This window comes from Citrus sinensis, chromosome 2 (assembly GCF_022201045.2).
Source record: "Citrus sinensis cultivar Valencia sweet orange chromosome 2, DVS_A1.0, whole genome shotgun sequence".
Taxonomy (NCBI): domain Eukaryota; kingdom Viridiplantae; phylum Streptophyta; class Magnoliopsida; order Sapindales; family Rutaceae; genus Citrus; species Citrus sinensis.
The window spans coordinates 4,178,638-4,198,603 of NC_068557.1; the positions used below are offsets into that span (position 1 = coordinate 4,178,638).

The window sequence follows — 19,966 nt, forward strand, 5'->3', positions numbered from 1 at the left end:
GTTAACTACCTAAGAAGCTATATTTGTTTATTTAATTATTTTATATTTTATATTATTATTAGATAAGATATAATATTATATTAATGTAACTATATTTTTTTTTATTTATTTATTAGTTAGTACTAATGTCATATTTAAAAATTTACTTTTTAATTAAATAAATACATTTTTTTATTTTTTACGAATTTTTATAAATTTATAAAAATAAATACATATCCAATCCACCAACTAATTTTTTATTTTTTTTAACTGAATTCAATCTACCAATTCACAAATTAAATTTTTACGGATCGAATTTTTACGAATAAAAATTGATCAGATTGAAAACTTGTGGGCTTGTTATTGTAGCTCTTAGCTCAATGGGCATTAAATTTTATTTCATTGATCAATGAGTTTGAAAATTTGGTAAAGTAAAAGATTAACAAATTAATTTGAATATTATTTATCCCTCTATTTTTATTGTTGTCATTTTTTACTCTTTTAACTATTTTGAGTGGATTAAATATTCACATAATGAACTTCGACATCAAAAACGAACTGTGCAAATGACATTAAGATACACTGCAATTAATTTGTACACATCTTACACCTACATAGAACAATTGTCGAAAATAATAAGCCATTAAACCCCCTAAAAGAAAAAAAGAAAAAATGTTCCATAGGAGACGTCTTTCACAAACAGAACCCAAAAATTTAAAAATAACAATAAAAAAGTTTTTGTTTTATATAACGCGTTCACCTACTATTGACACAAACCAAAACACTTGTTTTGTTTATAACATTTAGGGCAAAAATTACAGCAAGGGGAACTCGAAAGAGGTCATTGTTAGTAATGAAACCAAATTCTATGCAAGAGAGAGAACCCCCCCAAAAAAATAAATTGAAACAAGAAATTTAAATGAAAAAAAAGGAAAACTAACTGAGCCCACAAGACTACATATACAACTATATGCAACACTGAAGGATGTACAACAAGAAGAAGACCGACATTTTTAATCTCGACTCCTATGATAAGCACCATCTTAGGTTAGTTCCACGGTGGAGATGATGGTCTGTAGATGAAATCTTGTGACGACGTAGTGCCATAGTTTAAATCAAGGTTGTGAAGTTGTTCCATTAGCTGAGATCGTCTTTCCTTGAAAAAATCAAGACGAGTAGTTAATTCTACCAAGGCAGAAGAAGCAGTTGATGGATGCCTAGCATAATCCGTTGCCTGTAAGATTGTCAAAAACAAATAATGTCGGTTAACAAAAATCAATTAGGAAAATGTATATAAAGATTGTTCAGTAATTTTCCAGTCAATAATTTGAACTGTGTTGCTTCAAAATTTTGGAGTCAAGAAGTAGTATCAGGAGTTGCAAAACAGAATGTGCATTGACGCATTGATGAATATCAAGCCTACCTCTATCGGTCTTGAAGTGGAAGGGACAGATGCAGAATCGACACCACATAGCTCATCCATTGACACATTTGTGGATGCCTCGGTACTTTTCGAGTCACTCAAGCTGGTTGACTCCACAAATTGCTTCCGAGGCAGCCTGTTACTGCTGCCGGTTGCTAATCCTTGTCCTTTAATATTCCTCCAGTCTGCCCCTAACAAATTCTCCTGCAGTGCAGCAGTAGAAGATTATAATTACCATTAGATAAAGCATGCAGTATTGATAAACTCAAAAGAATAACTCATGACGGACTCAACCTCTAAAGGCAACATAGATCCTAAACAAAGGACCGTGATAATATAACATCAAACTACGAAGGCATTTGATAATCTGGAATAGTGAAGGTTCAATCAAAATGCACTAAATTTAGTGAGTCAAAACAAACAAATAGAATAAGTAAATAATTAATAACTTGAATTACCATCTTCTCGTTTGAAAGTTCTAAATACATTTCAATCGAACGAGAAAGACGGATGGTGATGGGCAAACAATTTCAAATATGTACCTCAGTTCTTTGTTTCCTTTCATGATTAACAAAAGCAAGAGTAGAATCAAAGTCTTGCTGAAGAAACCTCCTGCAAATATCAAATATATTTTATTAGTAAAAGGCTTTACTTGAACAGAATCTGATGTGCCACAGTTATTTCCATTTTCCTCTACTAGGAAAAATTAGCAGCCTCAACTACCCATTATCCTGTGATATTAGAACTGAAATACATATTTTTAACTTTATTATATACACTTGCCGTGCTATCCAGTTCTCCCTACAGATGAATAGCATGCAGGCAAAAAGATAATCTTTGCCATATCTTTAAAAGCTCAAAGTTGCTAATATATTGGCTTCAAAGTGTTAAAATAATGGCTAAAGTAAATTAGTTACCAAGTGTAACAATTTTATGATTTAGAAAAAAAAAACAAAAAGTACGCAACCATGAACATGTACCCAGACACTTGTTGGTTCTAATGGAGAGCAGAGGGCATATTGTTTTTGGCTTTATTGACATGTTCTGACTAGTGTACTAATATTACAGGATGTAAAAGGAGCTTGGAGAGCCAAAATTTGAAAAAATAGCAAAAAGGGAAAAGAGGAAAAGAAAATGAGAAAGAAAGAGAAAAGAAGAATATCCCTCTTGTAGGCTTGTAGCCTTCAACTTTTCACAGCTCACTACACCTCTTACCAGGTAGCTGCCTGTCCCCAACCTGTTTCCCTTGCTTCCCTTCCCCCATCAAAAAAGGGAGAAAAAAATAGAATATAACACTGACATATCGTGTAGAAACCCAGCTTAATAAAGAAGTTCATTTACACACCAAAGTAACTTCCCCAAGCCAACCACATGTAGAAACTGATGCATATGTTACTATCATTTTCAAAACACAAAATAAACAAATAACAGTCACCAAAAATATGCACATTATATCTAGACAAAATTTAAAATAGTCAAAATTCAGAATCCAGACGGGCATGTATTCTGACGGGAATGGATTAATTGCTAAGATTGAAAATTAACCATCATGCCGCAGACAATTGTTAGCTTGAGTACCAGGTACTGAAAAGCAAGAAAAGGTAATCGAATGGGTAGGTTAAATATGTTGGAAGAGAATGATCTGCAGAGAACCCTTTCATGATGTCAATATAAATATTGCTTATGACTACTGACAATTTTTCACACCACAAGCCAAAAATATTTTAGTAATTGCATAATTTGGCATACTCACTGTTGAGAATTATGGTTTTGGACATTTTGATAACGGTCACATGCATCTGAGAGAGAACCATAATGATGCTGTCGCTGCTGATTAAGTTGATGGTGGAGTTCTGCAACTTTTTGCTTCAACCTGGCCACGTCTGCTTCAGCAAGAGCAATCTCCTCCAGCTCAGCCCTTGTCTTCACATCAGTTTTAAGTCATAAGTATTTGTGCAACTGAAGATCTAGAAATAAAAAAGAAACAAATCTTTTATAATCTGTACAAACTTTAGAGTCCATGCCACGTGAACTGGAAAATTGTCCAGAAGACATGCTCAAACCAACTTCTAATGCAGCTCTAAGATCCCTCTCAGCTTGAAGCTGCTCCTGCAACCTTGAGACCTGTTTAATCATTTGCTAGTCAGTAGACACAAACAAAGAGTGAACAGTGAAAACATTTTAAACATGGAAATAAAAGCAAAAAGAAGAAGCATCGAAAAATCTAATGCAATATCCAGCAAACAAATGAAAGCAAATAAACATTAAGGGAAAAAAAAGGCAGTATTTAATGGATAAAAAAGAAATACATCTTGCTCAAGGGCCAAACGACGCTCATGCAAAGCTTGCTTCCTTCTTTCCAAGCTAGCTTGTAAAATGGCATTTCCTCTAGCCTGTCACAGATGATGACCAATCCTGTTAGTAATAACACTGATATTCCATGACTAGTTTATGCAAGACTAGTACCTCCTTTGCAATCCTATGTCGCAAGTCATTCTTTGTAATCTCAAGTCTCTGAATAGCAAGCCTACAAACAAGTCAACAGATTTACGTTGTAAGAATATATTAAATATAAAATGGAGGAAATTTTGACACAAGAAAGAGTTGATGAGAAAAGCCATTTCAATCTGCAAAACAACTTATTGAAAGGACATGTAAAAATTGTTTTGAAAAAATCCATCATCTAATCAACCATATGAATCAAGGATTTGACAATGGCAAGTGGGAGGGACATCAGGACTGAACCCCTTTTAGTTTCCAAACCTTAAAACATTCCTTTGAAAATGGCAATCTAACCTGATTTCCTTCACTTATAAATATTCAAATATAGGATAAAATGTAGAAAAAAAGCTTTCAGAGAATACTTTCTGGGAAGACTAGTTTTCATAGGAAGTTGTGTCATTAGATTTTGAATGCAACCAATCTGTTTATTTCAGTGCTTTCTAAGTTAGTGGTATGGCTGTTTCCTCTGATATCTCAACTTGTCTTTTGCAATTCCAGATATAAAACAACATCATCAAGTTACTTCAACTATATTCATAGGGGAAAAAAGGTGGAAAAACAACAAAAAATAACCGCACATCAATAAATTGAAACCTAATAAACTCGTCTTACCCTATTTAACCCCAAAAAAAAATTGTTAAAAAAGAAAAAAAATTCCCTTGTGTTTACCATTAATTATCCACGAAGCCATGCATACAGCAGTAAAACTGATCACCATTTTAGGGAAATTGTAAAACTGATCACCATTTTAGGGAAATTGTCTCAAATAAACCTCAAGTGCGAACTACTTTATACAAGTCTGGTACAATGTTATCGATTAAACATCAAAAGAGAACTTACTTGTACGCCAACTAATCTTAACGTACATAACAGTAAAATTTTAGAAGCATCTAGGACTAACATAGGTTTCTAAGATTTTCTATGCAAGGGTATTAAAGTTAAAAGGTTTAGAAGAATTAGGATTCTTGCACACTGCCTTAGAAAAATATGGTGATATTAGCTACAATTATACATTTAAACACATCTAAGGATGTTTAAATCTAGCTATAAACAAGAGACTAATAACCTTAACAAAGGAATGCTCCACAGCCTTTGCTTTTGGTAGAGGAATAAAAGCTAAAACTCTTTGGAAATGTGCTGCGGCAGCTCTGTTTTGTGTAATCTGGGAAGAAAGAAATGTTCGTATTTTTTAGGGAAAAAATTATAGATAATTCTGAAGAACTGTGGGATAGAGTTCGTCTTTTTACTTCACTTTGGGCTTCAGTTTCAAAAAATTTTAAAGATTTATCCTTTTCCTTCATACATTTAAACTGGGATGGGGTTTTGAGATAGGGAGTTATAACTGACTCTAGCCTTGCATAGGGATGATTGGGTATACTTTTGTATAGCACAAGTACTACTAATTTTTGTCTTCTTAGTGGAGAGCGGGTCCAATATCTGTTTTAAATCTTCGTCATTAATATATTTTTAAGTTTGTTACATTTTTTTTTAAAAAGAAAACACTCAACAGATAACATCCTCAAAAATAGGAATAGATATTTAAAATATAAACAGTAAAGATAACAAGCTTTAAGTTTGACTCCTTAAACAAAAGCATCAAAGATGATGAAGACAGTAAAGGAAAGAGGTATAAAGAATATAATGAGCATCTTACTCTTCTTCCCCAGATGAATCAATGGATTCCACTGAAGATGTCTTTCTCGCCTGTGTGCAAAGTCAATAAAGATCATCAATTGCCTGACATTTGCATTCAAGAATCCAAACAGCAGAGACAGGACTACAGTATTCAATGTTGTTTACCCATAATTATAGATGGATAACCACCCACACAATAATTCATGACTTTTAAGTTGCATGGCTGCACAGCCAAAAAAATTGTTATTTACAACCGATACCTTGCACTCTGCAAATTTCTTATCAACCATAGTCACGGGTCAGGTGGATCATGGTAAATGTAGATAAAGAACAGAAACCATCTAGAACAGCCCTCAAGTTGAGTACATATACCATAATTCAGAGAACAGTGAATATTCTCAATTTCTCAGTAACACCTATAGCTGAAATATTTCATGCATGCAAAGAAACAAGCAGTCTGCTCTAAGGAAGGGATGAATAATATCAGTACAAGCATGAGTGGACCAAAAATATACAAAGAAGAATATGCATAGACCTAAATATGACCTCAAAACAAGAATTAAGACTAATGTTAATAAAACAAATGAAAATGACCACAGCTACAGAAACGTCCAAATACAGCAAATAAAAGGGGAAACAACAAACACAAGCTCGAATGAAGAATTAAGAAAAAATTTGCAGTGGGAAGCATGGTAGGAACAATTGTTTGATCTATAAATTATATTTTTTAGAATGGAAAAAAAAAGGATGAGAACATACATCTATCAAACTGAAGTAAACTACCATCTGCTTAATAAAATATTAAGGCTCCTAAGAGTAAATCTTAAGAGAGACAATGAATGTCAAACTCACATTGCTTCTTCCCCAGAAGGCAGATCGCTTTGCGCTGAAATTGGAGCTTGTACCTTTACCCACTGGCTTCTCAGCAGAAGACTCAAGTCCAGATACAGATAGAGGATGCCCAGGATCCACAGAGGAAAGAATCTCCCCCATTGAATGGTAAGATTCACCAGCAGGTAAAACACTAGAAACCTCCATCTCAGTAATTGAATTTTCATTTCCTTTCTTCTGTTTACCTTGTTGCTCGATCACCTGATCACCAGGATCCCCAATTTGTATAGGGTCAATGGGCAGCTTTGAGCTCTCGGCCGAAGCATTATTATTTCTGGGGGATCCAACATCCGAATCATCACCTCCAAGAGCCTGTATATGTGCCAGATAATGTAGATTTCAATTTAAACAATAGTTACCTCTTTTTAATTTTCTAAATGAACCCCAATAATGCAAACACTTCTAAAATAAATCATCATAAAATCAAGTGCATCTCTTTCACTCTAACCTCATTTCTAAAATTACCATAAGATATAAGCTGAGCTATGCACACTTGACTATAAAAGCAACTTGTAGAAATAAAATTTGTCCAATCTCAACATTCCAGTGCTTTCTTTAGAAGAAGCATTATGTTGCACACAATGGGACAAACCTCAGGTTTCTACTTGGACAAGACCATGAAATTCAACATGTCAATGAAATCTAGTCATAATCTTTCAATATTTCAAACAATGCTCAGCTTTATTATATAAATGTGCAAGTAAAAGGCTGATTGTTTTGTTCAATTAACGGAAACGATCATCATAATCTACTTAAAGATTGTGACTGTTAAAAGATATGGTTTTTTTAACAATATCATTGAGAAACCAACCTAAATGCTAAAAGATATTAAGAGGAAGAGCACAAGTTATGAAGCCACACCAAGTTCAGACTTCGTTGATGTGGGATTTCTAACACCCTCTCACTCATCAAGGCCCAACACAATAACGAGCATGATCTGTGAATTATAAGAATACCCAGTAGGGATTCAGGGAACAGACATAATACACTTCAACCCAAAGACTTGAACTATCAGTTGGACTAGCCAAACAGATGTTTGAATCCAAATCCATAGAGGCAAAAAAGAGAATGAGAATACTTAAAAGTGGCACATGCAACAAATAACTCAATTTGTAACCTGTTGGGAAGACATTGTACATGTTCAAGGCCATGAAAAACCTAAGATTTTGTCGATGAATGAGTTCTTCACACAATCTATAACATTAAGATGAGAAGCAAATAATATTACTGCAGTCGCAAGGCAATAGATGACAAAAGAAAAGAACTCGAAGCAATATGTACTTCAATCCCCTAATAAATTTCACCATGCTGGAAAAACAAATGTGATACAATTTTTGTGACAGGAAAATAAAGAACCTTGTAGTCATAAAGATCACTGCCAGCATAACCACTGCTTTCACTTAATTTCCCACTGTGTGCACGCTCGGGATCATCGTCACTTTCTGGATCAACTTCATTTTGTGCATCATGATAGCCATTATTTTTCATATCCAGATTTTCTTCATCAGATGAATCCTCACTACCACTGTTGTCAACATGAGAATCAGCTGAAATAGAGCATCTATGGAGACTTTCATCCTGAAACACCAAGCAGAATATACACAAGTACAGAGTTAAACTATGGTAACATGGGGAACTAGCTTGAGACTCCAATAAGAACAAATGTAAGTTTTTAAGAATATATCCAAGAAACTATTTCCACAGATCCGGCTGCAGCCCTTCTAGCTTTCAAAACAAGCTACAATACTTCACAAAACTTAAGTTGGACCGAAGTTGCAACAATATTCAGCGGTTCCAGTCCAAAACCGCTGGTATGGTTACTTTTTTCCAGTTGACTCTTCAGTCATCAGGAACAAACTTAATTTTCCTGTTCAACAATAAATCCAAGCAATTTTTTCCACAGATCCAGCTGCAGCCCTTCTAGCTTTCAAGCATATTATCATACTTCAGGAAACTCAAAGACCCTTACCTAAAATGATTCTATACCAATTATATTCACAACCTAAATTAACATCACAAAGCACACATAACTTTCATATTCACAACTATAAAATTTTGTTAGAATCACATTAGAATTAGTATTCTCATTTTTTCCGGAGTTACTTATTTAATTTAGGATTTCCATTATGAATTGTTTTCTTTTACGCTTAGTGTTTCTCTAAGAATCCTTCAAATAGTGATGCCCTAAGACTTTTACAATCAAGCAAAGAAAGAAAAATAGTCTTTTGACAAATTGGAGGAAGATCCCCATGAAGAGATCAACCCTCTTCTAATCGTTTTCTTGACTTTTTACATAATGATAGGCTTATAAAGTTGGGATACAAAGTGCTGAATTTATACTGGCGCCAAGTCGATTATGGTACAAACTTTGTATCCCAACTTTGTAAGTGTGCACATCACTAGTATATTTTCAATTGATAGAACCTTAGGGTCCTATTAAATTTTTGAAATCCAAACCTGGGTACTAAAGTATACATAATCAATCCAATGATATAACCTATTGACTATTGTATTCTCAAGAACACCAGCAATTATCAGTCAAGCAATCAAACAGAGAGAATCTTACATCAAAAATATTCTCATATTCCTCTAAAAGAGTTGCAATGATGGCTTGAGCATTATTAGCAGCATTTGCAGCAGCAAGAAGCTGAGCAGAGTTATCACCGTTCATATCAAAATCATCCTCCAACTCACATTCACCAGCTAAAAGAGGTCGTAGGAGCAAGGGTGCCATGCAGGCTGCAACAGCAGAAGGAGTCATTCGGTTTTCATGAGCATGAGATGATATTGTGTGCATCATCCTCAAAATTCTGCAAAATAAGGAGCAATTGTACATATTAGATAATTGTATGACTATGAAAAATATGCCTGCTCACTATAGAAGTTGCAAGCATCTTTACTCACAAAATGGACATATTTCAAAACAATTAAGTTACTGCTGAGTAGCCACTAAACCCAAAAGCTTAAGCTAACAGCACCAGCCTCACTAAACCATATCTTCCAGATATATTGTCTTTCTATGTTCACATTCCCATCAGCACTGATACATATGGCGTCTACTAGCTATGACATGTGCAGATTACAACAAACAGAAATAAAACAAAAAATTAAAAGGACAAAATGCATAGGCTATAGATTTAGAGCAGCGCAGAAAGTAAACACTATAAACAGATCAGCAAACATTAAATTAGCAAAGGATGACACTAAAAGATGCAACTAGGGAAAAAGGTTGAATGTATACAACATGTTCAGAGGTTACCTCTGTAATAAACGCCGATTTGGTTCAGGAAATGTCTCTAATATTGCAGAGCGCATAGCACTTATCCGAGCTTCCTTCCGATCAATTTCTTATCCAATAAACAGTAAGGCAACAATATCAGTATATAATGATGCAAGTAAAATATAATCCACCAAATTGGGATCAGATGACAATCATGTCAACCCAAGTTGAATGTGAATCAAAACAACAAAACCCATTAGCTTTAAAATCTTTTAACGATAGAAACAAATGTCTGAACAAAAATGCTTAGCACAATAAAGATACAGCACTTCTCCCATAAAAGGCAAGGATCCTCATATGGTGCTTATTCCATGATTAGATTAGAATATAACTTGCACAAATAAATATTTGCAAGTTACATCCAAAATAGAAAACAAAGCTCACTAGTTTGTGATAACTTTCATTTGAGAGGGCAACAAGGCTCAATTATTTTCAATAAGCCACTGCAACAAGGAAAATGTTGAAAGGTCTCCAACGACAAAGACACAAACCTTGGCAAATTATTAACTGTATGAATGGAGAATATATACGTTAAAGTCCATGCGAACACTGGACATGCATGAATGCCAGTATGACCAACAGCACAAACAGTCTTGTTTTCTTCACTGTTTTCTTCTTTTTCTTTTTCTTTTCAAAGCTAAGAAAGGATATGTTCAATAAATACACCAACTGATATTTAATTTTACTATTTAGAACATGCCAATCAACACTCATTCACAATTAACTGATTCTTTTCACAAGCAATTAGCCAATATCTCAATTTGATGAACAGTTGTTTTTACGTTTTGACAAGTTTATCATCCAAAAAACGACTTCAACTCCCTTGGCAGTAACAGCCAAAACAAAACCAATTGTCAATGTACAAATAAATGAAATAATGAAGAATAAAAAAAATAAGTTTGCCTCAAAAAACAAACACATAATTTACTCAAATCACCTCGACAAAAGGTGCTCAAGGGGATTTGTCTAAAATAAACAAAATAAATCATGTTTCAATATCTTAACAAATCCAAAACTATAATCAACCAGGTAAAAGAATACAAAATTAGGAAGAACAAAAGATAACTGAAACTTACTATAAGCCTCCAGTAAGGCAGTACAGCAGGATGCAGGCACTGGAGAGGACGGAAGCTCCCTGAGGACATGCTGCAGATGAAACAACGATCTTGAAAGTTAAAGTAACTACATTAACTTAAAAGTCACGAGCAGCAGCAAGTGAGACGAGTACCTTAACGCAGTCACCAATAACATGAGCATCCTCATCAGCACTAAATTCAGTCTTTCCTACAAATAACGAAAGAGAAATAGGTGAGCCACAATCTCTCAGTATGAAGGGCATCGCTACAAAAAGTTGCACTTGACAGATGAAATAATTAAACAAGGAAAAAGGATATCTAACACTTCTTTATCAGTGTAATTAATTAGCAACTTTCAAAATAAGGTGTAATTAATATGAATCAAAGGGATACCCTGTTCATATTCTTGAACTCTGCGGTCCACCTCCTCAACATCTGCTGCTTGCCGTAAAATTCCTTCAACTTTAGTTCCTGTAGAAAAAAATATCATATGCGAAAAAATATAAGAGATGAAATTCAATGAATTCATCCAAGCACTATTTAGAGAGGTGAGCAAGTTAATCAACACCACCGGCTTCGTACATCTTTTCCTTTTTAACAACAATACACACTCCCACTCCCAGCTGAATATAACCCACCTCCATTAAGGCTCAATCCTGAATTAATTGGAGCTCGGTTTGGCTACATGATTGTCCTGACTACTTCATTACACCTCTAATTTTTCCTGTTGCTTTTAATAGGAATCAAACCTTTTGTTTTTTAATAGGAATCAAAAGATATTATTATTATTTTTTTTTTTTGAGGAGAAATCAAATGTAATATTATTAAAAACAAAGAAATGGAACTAAAAGTTGGTAAAGAAGCAGCTGACCAACCATTAAAGCAACCAAAAGAACCAAATAACAAACAAAAAAACCAAGAATCAATGCATTACCATTCAAATCTGAATTATTTTGACTCAAGAAAACAACATTTCTCAAAATTAACTTGCAGCTGAAGCCCATGAAGACACCCAAAATCAAACTCTAGATCAGAAAGAACTCCACCTCCCAGCTAGAATGCGAGAAGATCCCTTTACCCTTTTCACCCTAATGACTTCAAAAGATGCCAAAAGATTTCCATCACAATACAATCCCACTCAGTAGCATCCTCTTCCTTCATCTTAAAACACTAATTCTCAATGAGCAAAGAAACACATATGAATGCACAATAACCCACTTTAGCAAACTTCATTAAGAATATTTTGTTGCAATCTCAATGCACAGGAAAAATGAAGAAAAAGAGGACCAACCCCTTTAGCCTCAATCTTACACAACTCACCAGTGGGGTGACAAACAACGCATTCTTTTCTGAAGAAGATTACACATGTTCATCTTCCATGAGCAGTGCTCCAAGTACAACATTGACTTTTACATGACACTTTAGCATCCATACGATGGAGAAGGGATGGAGCCTCCTTGTTAGCATCCATACATGGCACTTTAGCATCCAACGTATTTGTGTTGACTTTTACATGGCACAACATTGACTTTTTTGTGTTGACCAGACCCTTATCAGAACTAACTGGGGAGGGGGGAAAAAACGATCAACACAAAAATACGAGCGTTGATATCCAATCTCCCTACGAGAGCAGGGATGGAGCCTCCTTGTTACTAGTGGGGATTCAAGCCTTAGTAAGAGGAAAAAAAGAAATTATACTCAAGCCACCTCAAATAGACTCTAATCACAGGTTCAATATCTTTTTCCTCACATGTTCGTTACTTTTACTAAAGTTTTTATGTTTTATCTATTTTACTATCAAATTGTTGATAAAAGCAGACCCCTCTGTCCCTGTATAACACACCCTAGAGTCTCACTCATCAGGCATTCATCTAACTAGATTATTGATCCATACAAGTCACAAATTACCTTTTTTTTTTGTTGGGGGGGGGGGGGGGGGGCAAGCCCTAAACTGGGGAGTCGGTCAGGCGTCCCAACCCCATGAACCATGAGACAGCAAAGGGAAGAATTTTTAAGCTCACCAGAAGGATCGAACCTAAGACCTCAGTCACCTCGATACAGCCAGGCACCAGATCCCAAGCCCTCAAGAGAGTGGGCTACCGCGTGGGGATATAATCTACGTTTTTTACATTTGACAAATCCCTTTTTCTCTAAAACAACTACAAAGAAAACCCATCAGCACGGTCATAGAAAGTAGTATTGAGAACAATTCCTTCCTATCATTCTTATGATTTTCCACCATCTCATCAGCAACTGACACCACATCTAAATTTATCTTTGAAAGTATCTTCAGAAAATAATATTGCATCTGTAAAAATGTCCTTCAATCTAAGAGACAATGCTTTTGCTCTACCTTTTAAAGGCTTAACCTAACAAATGGGACGGTAATCAGGTGGAATCATTTTTCTAGATTTTCAATATGTCCAAGTTCACTGTATAATATATGTGCCAGTACCTGGAAACAATGCGATATGCTCAACCCACCATAATGATGGCAGAAGAGAGCAAGCACCATTTCCATCCTTAAAAGTGGTCAGCGACTAGTTTAACATTTGTATTTGAGAAGAAATATCCAACCCAAAATTTTTGGTTTTTGACACTGAAAAAATAAAATCTAAATGAGGCAACCTTTGCAACTATCAACTGCACATCCTCAACCACTCATTGATGCATATTTCATACAGTTTGAAGACTGTGGAGCCACTTCTTAGTGCCAGAAGAGAAGTCAGTGAACACTTGAATAATTAAAGTGCAACAAAAAGTGCCAATTAACAGTTGAAATCACAAAACACATGAACACGTATGCATAATTAATTATAAAAATTAAGGGTGCAATTTTTACCCGAAGAAATGAAGGAATACATAAAGTTCAAATATAAACACAAGTACAGTAATTTGATAAAGAATAAAAATGAATATATGAGATCCCCACTTACCAAACTTCTCAAGAAATCGAAGAGCTTTCTCAAGAAATGATGGACCTCCATCAATATCCTCAAGGGCCAGCAAAATTGGTCTTCCAACTACCAAAGATTTAACAGGACGCTTATCCCTCCCTACATGGCATATTCAATATAGGGTTAACTATGTATGAATAAACAGAAAATGATTTGGCTGGCAAGTAGTTTCAGAACAAATATCATTTAAGAAACAATAAAATGAAAGGTTGGAGAAGTACATTGATGGAAAGACCCTTCAATGGTATCGTTCGTGTCATTCCTAAAGATCCCATTGTGTCCCATTACAAGAGCAGCACTTGGTGCTTGAGCAAGCGCAAGTTCCAGGGCTGTCTTCCACTCATACAAATCCTCTGATGTCTCAGCCTGAAGTTAATTTCAATGTTAGAAAATTGGTGTTTTGGGGGGGGGGGGGGGGGGGGGGGGGTTGTTTGTTTGTTAACCATGGGGGATATCAGCATAAAACAAAATTCAACTAGCAAATGTGGCACCTTAAGAGTAAAAGCTCGACCATCACGCCCATCAGGAAATAAAACAGTCAATAACTTTTTATCTTCTCTAACAACAACACTGCAAGATTATATGAGTGACTATTAGACACCTTAATCAGAATACCGCTACAGACAACTGATTGTGATTTCACGTACCTCCCGGAATTATTCAAGTCAATTCCCCCTAAAGTCAAATTTACTTCACCACCTCTTTGCGGCAGTGCACTCTGCACGTCAAAGAAAATATAATGAGCATTCATTTCAATTGATTCTAACCACAAGGATTCTTATCTGTCATTATGCATAATATTACACTACAAAATTGAGAATAAAAGTTATTTCAAGATACAGAGAAAATAAAGTTATTGGCATATTCATGGTTTGACTAGAAATTACATACAAATATATAAACAATGCCATAACAAGGCCATTCTGCAGGTTTTCATTTCTCTCTGAATAGGCAGACATTACCAAAAAAGAAGGATTTTTTCCTCTTCACATAGGATAATAATAAGTAAAAGCAGTCGGCCGTACGTGAATCCTAAGAATGTACATCCAGATTTTTGGTATGATTGAGAGGTTTATGCACCAGGCATATTAAAAATTTGAATCCCATGCCTATTTAGTGTCATCTTGAAACCTCCATAGGACAATCTAGTCATCAAGGAATACTTCCATGTCTGGACTCACCAGACCTTTCAGATTCATATTACACATCCACTATGGCATGTACGTAAGAAGGAATGAAAACCCTCTAAAATAAAAACTAATTTTAAACTTTGTACAACATAGAAAAAAAGAATATCCATGAATTGCATACACCTTAATTACCAGTGCTGGTTAGTGCAAATAGATAACAATTTTCAGAGACAAGAAACTAACATTACATTCAAATGTCAATTAATGCAATAGACACTGTTTCTTTCAAAGTCTAAGAGGCTGTGTCTGGTATCATGGTTAGCAAATGGCAACAAGATAACGAGACAAAGGAAAGCCTTGAAAGGGTAGTAACAGTGATATGGTTTAGTCTTTTTCCTCCAGGTTCTCATGTAATAAACTTCCCAATCTATACAGTAGTGCCATATAGAAGGCATTTCCTGGAGTAAACAGAAAATGAAGTTCTAAAGGATTGTCACTCCAAAGAGTTTACATATGAAAAACTAACCCTAGCCTTGCTAGTCACATTGAACAACTAAATTGAATGCTGGGAACCAATCAATATGCCATGGTGAATTAGATTGGAAATTTAGAGATAAATAACGTGCATTATAAATGTAAAAAATACTAACAGGGTCATTCTTAAAGAAAACCAAGGAAGTGCGTGTAAGGATAAACCACCGCTTCTTCCACGATTTCCAGCCTATTCCTGCAAAAACCAACATCAACTTACATAATAATAGTATAAATAACATATGATGATATCTTGTGTCAAGGAATCAGAGGCAATATAAGCATTTCAGGATGAACTTTAAGAAACATCAGAAATAACATATGATGATATTCTGTATCAATGAAATCAGAGGCATAATAAGCATTTCAGGATAAGAATATCAAAGCTACTAGAACTTTAAGTTCCTTTTTTTTTTTTAGCTAGGACTTAGTCCCCTCACCGCCTTTTTTAAATTCCTTTAAACATTTTTAATTTCTCATTTGTTATTGATAGGGAATTTTCTTTGAATCGAATTTAGAAGGATTCCAAGTTCAGAGGCTTAGCTCTTTGGGTTGTTTCTCTTGTAAATTGCTCCGCATATGGCTAGTTGACGATTTTAAACAAGTTTTAAATTCCTTCTCTCTTTGCTTGAGAGTTTGTTTTGAATAGATTTACAAAGGATTCAATAGTAGAGGCTTCAGGTTGTCGCTTGGAAATCTTTTTACAAATGCCTTACTGAGGATTCTCCTTGTCCACCGAGTCAACTAGTTCTAATGGTATGGAAGGTCAGAGTTCCTTGAAAGGTGCAACAGTTTTGCTCATCATTGGGTCATGGAAGAATTAATGCTTGAGATATTTTTCAAAGACGTCAGCCAAGGCTTTGCTCATCACATACTGATGTGTTATGCACACTTTGCACTATTCGTATCTTCACTACTCAATTGGTTAAGATTCGTAATTCAAGCACTTAAAGGTAACATCCTTGAATCTCAAAAAATAGAAATTCTCAGAACTATTTTTTAATCCTATAGCAATGTTCCCTGTCAGATAAGACAATTGAAATGTGGTAGGAGATTGCTACAATCACAATCCAATGTTTAAATGTAGACTGACAAAATCATTACATAAAGATAATGAATTCATAACTTGTATACACATAATAAACCTATAGTTAAAAAATGGTATATGAACTTGACGTATGGGAGGAAAAGCAAACTGGGAAAATAGAAATTGTTACCAACCTTTTGAGGATATGAAAAGAGGGCCACTCTTGAAGACCTATCAAATCACCAAATGTCAGAAACAACCACCATTTGACCAGTTTCAACATAAACTAATTCAGAAACAAAGTATAGTATAGAAAATGGCAAAGAACAAAATAAAATAAGATATGCATATTGCAAATAGTGTGTGCCTCATTTTTTTTTAAATATCTCAAGATCCCTAGCATTATCAGAACTATATTAAAAGCCAAACATGGTAACCCTTGAACAATTTCTGTTAATGTTGTTCAATTAATCATTTTTATGACATAATATCATTTTCTTTTTTCCCTCAGTCCTTTTCTACAGCAACTCAAATTGTGTTTACATTCTGACATGGCATGCATTTCGTTGATAGCTTTCTTGAGTAATCTTCTGTTTGGATTAATCCAAACTGATAATTCGTCATGGCAAAATTTGTTTTGACATCAAATAAATTCTAAAAAAACATTTCATTAGAACTTGATCATGGCTAGTCATGTTTCTTCGATTACCAGTGTTAGGAAAACACTCCATGAGTTGAAAATAAATTTTTGGAAATAATAATAATAAAAACATATCTATAAAAGAAAACAAATGATAATCAGATCTTTAAGGTCATAATATTTCAATCAGGTGCAATTTTGAAGGAAATGGTTTAGTAATTATAGACCTATTTTTTTAATTCATAAGAAACTATGAGAATTTGTATTAATAAATAGTGTTAGCTGGTTATGGAATTCATAGACCAAGCTGACTAGTACTTCACAGAACCATCACTTAACGACAGATAAGTTGGTCTTATACCACAAAAACACCTAAAATTTCAATGTCTGTATAAACTCATTTCATAACGTGAAAGTTTCCGTGGCATGAGAAGTGACAACGCCAATTTATTAGAACTTTACCATGAATCGAAACTTGTAAACAAATGTGATTATATATCAACAAATCAGATTCTCATAGCTCAAGAACAAACTTATTCGCTGGCACTAAAGGACTTTCCGTAGCTCACACTAACCTCATATGAGTCCTTACAAGGCAACATCAAGAGCTACATCATAGACATCAAAATTATTAATTTTAAATAACACCAATAGCTGTTTGAGTGCTGGCAAAGTGGAGGATTATATTTTTAAATTTTTCACCCAAAAGTGCACTCTTCAAAGTTAGATTTGAAAGGCCAACATAACAAATCTACATAGTCCTTAATTGGCTGAGCATAAAACAATTATAGCCCCTAATTTCTAAGAATGGCCACAAAAGTGGAAATATCATAGCTCAAGTTCAATTGCAACAACTACTAAAAATAGCAGAAACTACAGCCCTTACTTCTATGCCAATCCCACATTCTGGCTTATCAGGCACAACTGGCGCAAATTACCAATTCAACCACCCAATTATCAAATTTTCAAACCTTCTCCTACCTGGCACTGAAAATAAATGAAAACACCCTCTTGCCAATGATGCCAAAGAGAGTAATTCCACTTACTTCTGACTACTTGTCAATGCAAGTGTGTAACAATTCCCACAAAGCCACATATATACTTCAAGTGAATTTCCTCTCTTCCCTTTGTTTTCTCACAAACAAAACAGGCATCAATCTATCATAAGAAAGTGAGTAATAACTAATCCTACCAAAAAGAAACTGTCCAAATTTTGGATTTTCAGGTAATTTAATTTAAAAATAATCAATTAAGCTTAAGATAACTAATGCACTTTCCAATCTAAAACCACAATCTACAATATAGAATAAGATCCATCCATTATCTGAATAACCAAACATAAAATCGGAAAACAACATACCGTATTGGAGGCTCCGGGTCGCGGCCGCTCGAAAGGCGCTAAAGATGCCGACATTCTCAGAGACTAACACCGAAACCTCTTAATTTCATCACTGTCAATTAAAAGTAAATCGGCCGAGTTCTCCATTGAGTCAACTCAGCAAAATGGACACAGCTTCCGAATCGGTAGATCGGCGAGTTTAGATCTAAATGTAAAAATGATAACGACAGACAGAGAGAGAGAGAGATGCAGAGAGAGACTTGGAGAATGAGCTTGAGCTTAGGGTTTCGATTGATTTGATTTTGATTAGATAAAAAGACAGTAAAGAAGCTAGCAACAACCTAAGCTACCACTATCACTGTCTGTATACAAATAAATTAAAAAATTAATTAATTAATTTAATAATGGCGAAACTGAAAAAGGTTTTTTTTTTCCCTCTCTCTCACATTCTTTCTGATTTTCTCTCGTTTTCTTTCGGTTTCTCTGTCAATGTTTTTTTTAAATTTTCCTTTTTTAATTTCAGAAAAATGGATTAGGTAAAGAGCAATAGTGGTTGTGGTACTAGTGTTAAGGTGATGTGATAAAAGAGAGAGAGAGTTTTTGGGTCTTGCTTTTCAACCACTTCTCTCTTTGGCTGTAGAGAGAGACAAGGAGAGCTTAGCTTAGTGATGTAGAAACTAGAAAGTGGTTGAGTCCGGTACAGTCAATTCTAATCTAAGTCATACTGATTAACCAATCATCACATTCCACGTCATCCAACTAAACCAACTGACCAAGACTAAGTTTTGATTTTCATTGTTTTCATTTTCGAATTTCAAAAATTTAATTTGAATTTTAAAACTAGAGAAAATCAAGCACAAAGGTTTGATTCTCATTCATATGAGCGAAGGAAAAATTAATTTAGAGTCAAATTACATTATAAAAAGAGAGAAATTATATTATGTTCATATTTTGAAGGAAATGGTGTTTCATAAGTTTGTTAATATTCAATAAGAACTGAAACAAGACTGCGAGTTTAATATATTTTAGTAAAAAATAAAAAATAAAAGTTCATTATTCTTCTAAAACTTGAATAGCATTAAGGTGAGTTGAAGTTTACATACAAGAAGAATAAGAATTTGAAAGAGTGTTTATGAGTTTTAGAACTAAAAAATCAATTTAATTTTTATCCACTCTTTATTTAAAAAAATTAAAAAAACAGTATAAAGAGTGTTTTAAACATTAAACGGCGAAACTTTTTGTATCATTAAGCACTATTAGTATCGTAATTATTTGAGGTTATTTTAACTTACGTTTTATATTAAAAGAACATATTTTAATATTTTATCCAGGGCATTAATAAATAATATTTGAAATAAAATGATGGGTCCTTATGTTCTTGGCCTATAAATTATTAGTGTGATTTAGTACAACTTTTTTGTAAAAAAAAAAAAAAAACAAAACACTGCTAGTGTACCCAAAAGATGTCTAAATGATTGGATGAATAGGCACTATTCTAATAATTTATCTATTGGGACACTTAATTTGGGCAACCTAATCTTTTTTATAATCTAATA

General features: G+C 34.3%; 1 protein-coding gene across 2 annotated transcripts; it reads right to left on the reverse strand.

Annotated features, from left to right (window-relative positions):
* Window positions 1–670: 670 nt before the first annotated feature.
* LOC102630207 (rho GTPase-activating protein 7) lies at window positions 671–19,057 on the reverse strand. 2 transcript variants are annotated; one of them, XM_006470476.4, is made up of 22 exons: window positions 18,432–19,054; window positions 16,626–16,662; window positions 15,524–15,600; window positions 14,391–14,461; window positions 14,235–14,313; window positions 13,965–14,109; window positions 13,723–13,842; window positions 11,180–11,257; window positions 10,939–10,994; window positions 10,787–10,856; window positions 9,690–9,777; window positions 8,997–9,240; window positions 7,787–8,008; window positions 6,392–6,742; window positions 5,559–5,608; window positions 3,869–3,929; window positions 3,712–3,795; window positions 3,413–3,526; window positions 3,156–3,325; window positions 1,945–2,014; window positions 1,403–1,606; window positions 671–1,213 (listed from the first exon to the last, which is right to left on the reverse strand). In XM_006470476.4, the coding sequence occupies exons 1-22, from the start codon at window positions 18,483–18,485 to the stop codon at window positions 1,028–1,030; spliced, it is 2,631 nt and encodes an 876-aa protein (XP_006470539.2). In that variant the 5' UTR covers window positions 18,486–19,054; the 3' UTR covers window positions 671–1,027. The 2 variants fall into 2 exon arrangements, with proteins under 2 accessions (XP_006470539.2, XP_052290639.1); XM_052434679.1 differs by lacking the exons at window positions 671–1,213; window positions 1,403–1,606; window positions 1,945–2,014 and having other exon boundaries at window positions 3,174–3,320; window positions 18,432–19,057.
* Between the last annotated feature and the right edge of the window lie 909 nt (window positions 19,058–19,966).